Consider the following 2,318-nt stretch of genomic DNA (forward strand, 5'->3'; position numbering starts at 1 on the left):
ATCCATAGTGGTGGGATCAACAGCCAATGCTAGGTTACACTACGACAACTCCCTCTATTTGATGAGCGCAATGAAGGAGCAACACAAGTTCCTGAAAACTCCGACTAGTAACATTAGAATGGCATGTGGTTTATAAAGTTGTAATCATGAACCCACTGTAAGGTAATCATGCATTGGCTAAGGGTTGATTTTAAGTCTATCTGAAGCATCCATAAGTGTATCTTTGGTCAGGCCCCATATTATCTGAAAAACAAATTATTGTTCATGGAAAAATTGTGAATGTTAAGACACTACAGTAAATTACTCCTTAGACCTTCTTCATTTCGTCTCTCAAGTAAAGAAGGCAGAGTGCTTTCTGAAAAGGCTCACATGGATGGCACTCATGATCACAGAGTATGGGGTTGTGAATCCTCACTTAGCTCTAATCAAAAGTGAAGACAATATTGTTTCCCTAAACCAAATTGATAGGTTTGAGCAACAAACACCTAAGTGACGTGAGGCATACTAACTTTCCTCTCTTCATCTAACCATGAATATGCGATTGTGTGTATACTTTACCTGAAAGGAAGGCTATAGTCTACATTCAGTACTATGAAAATCCAATGCTAGATCTGGATTTTTCTTGTTAATTCTTATGTTTCATTGTTTTCTTTTTAAAAAGGAATAATCCTTTTCTCAGACTGACTTTGGACTCCTTACAAGGGCCATGGAAGCGGACAACACCAGCAGCGTCCAACCATCTATCTTTATACTCAGGGGCATTCCTGGGCTGGAAGCCTACTACACCTGGATCGCACTTTCCTTCTGCTTCATGTACATCACTGCACTGCTGGGAAATGGCACATTGCTCCTTTTCATCAAGCTTGATCCTACTCTCCACCAACCCATGTACTTTTTTCTTGGCATGTTATCCCTGATTGATTTTGTGCTATCCAGTACCATCATGCCAAAAATGCTGTCCATCCTTTGGTTTGAGTTCACAGAGATCTATTTTGAAGCCTGCATAACCCAGATGCTCTTCATTCACACATTTGCTGCCTTGGAATCAACAGTCCTGTTGGCCATGGCCTTTGACCGCTATGTTGCCATCTGCAATCCCTTGAGATACTATGCTATTTTTACCAACTCAGTTGTCATCAAAATAGGTTTGGCCTCTTTTATTAGATGTGTGCTTGCTACAACTCCACTCACCTACCTCCTAAAAAGACTGTCCTACTGCAACTCAAACATCATTCATCACTCGTTCTGTGAGCACATGGCTGTGGCCAAGCTTGCCTGCGGTGACATAACTCTTAATAGCCTCTATGGCATGATTGTGGCTCTGCTCATTGTTGTTGTGGATGTGATATTAATTTTAATAACTTACCTTCTCATTCTCCGAGCTGTTTTCCTCCTGTCATCCAGAGATGACCGTTTCAAAGCGATTAACACATGTGGTTCCCATATCTGCGCCATCTTAGTGTTTTACATTCCAGGTATTCTCTCCACTGTAATACACCGGTTTGGGAAAAATGCGCCTCTGCATATTCACATCTTGATGGTGACTTGCCACCACATGGCACCAACCATGGTAAATCCTATAGTGTATGGGGTGAAAACAAAGCAGATCCGTGACAGCTTTGTGAAACAGTTTCAGAGACTACAATGGGACACATAGCACGCAGGCCATTATGGATTGGACCTAATCATTCCAAGAAAAACTCACCTCTCTAGTCTGAAAAATGCTAGCTATTGTTCATCCCCAATGGTACATAGCTTCCCCAAGACTTCATCCTCCGGGGTTCTGAGCATGCCCAAAACTCAGCAGTGATCATCAGTTAAGGCCCAAATCTTTAGTGGGATCAACCCTTTTACTTCTGAGGACCTTAAACCCATTGTACACTCTCTAATGTGCTATAGGATTGCTGGTGTGAACTCACTACTGAAAGGTACTCCTCAGCCTTCATCCGCCTCTTCTGAAGTCATTGCTATGTAGTTAGGCAATTAAGGGACCAATTTAGAGTTTGGAGGATGGGTTACTCCGTCACAAACATGACAGATATCCTGTCTTCTGTATTATGATTTCAATTGGCTATAATGGGATCGTAATACAATAGACGGGATATCCGTCACTTTAGTGATGGAGTATTGCCCTCCACCAAACTCAAAATCAGGCCCATAGATCTGAAAAAGTGGTTTGACAACATCACTCTAATCCTGATCTCCAAGTCCCATCCCATTGAAAACAGAAGCATTCACAAGTTGGCATGCATAACACACACATTACATTCTGGAATGCCCCAATACCTGGTACACAAAGTGATCATATCTAAAGGAAC

The 2,318-nt window shown here is 41.8% G+C and overlaps 1 protein-coding gene across 1 annotated transcript; it reads left to right on the plus strand.

Moving 5' to 3' along the window:
- Nucleotides 1-675: 675 nt before the first annotated feature.
- Nucleotides 676-2,007, plus strand: LOC138249052 (olfactory receptor 52K2-like). Its single transcript, XM_069203107.1, has one exon. It carries the CDS (start codon nt 707-709, stop codon nt 1,655-1,657), a length of 951 nt encoding a protein of 316 aa, XP_069059208.1. The 5' UTR covers nt 676-706; the 3' UTR covers nt 1,658-2,007.
- Nucleotides 2,008-2,318: the final 311 nt, after the last annotated feature.

This window comes from Pleurodeles waltl, chromosome 8, assembly GCF_031143425.1.
Source record: "Pleurodeles waltl isolate 20211129_DDA chromosome 8, aPleWal1.hap1.20221129, whole genome shotgun sequence".
NCBI classification, from domain to species: domain Eukaryota; kingdom Metazoa; phylum Chordata; class Amphibia; order Caudata; family Salamandridae; genus Pleurodeles; species Pleurodeles waltl.

What these genes read in the sequence shown, in the direction of transcription:
- LOC138249052 (XM_069203107.1), top strand. Translation starts at nt 707, where the DNA reads ATGGAAGCGGACAACACCAGCAGCGTCCAACCATCTATCTTTATACTC.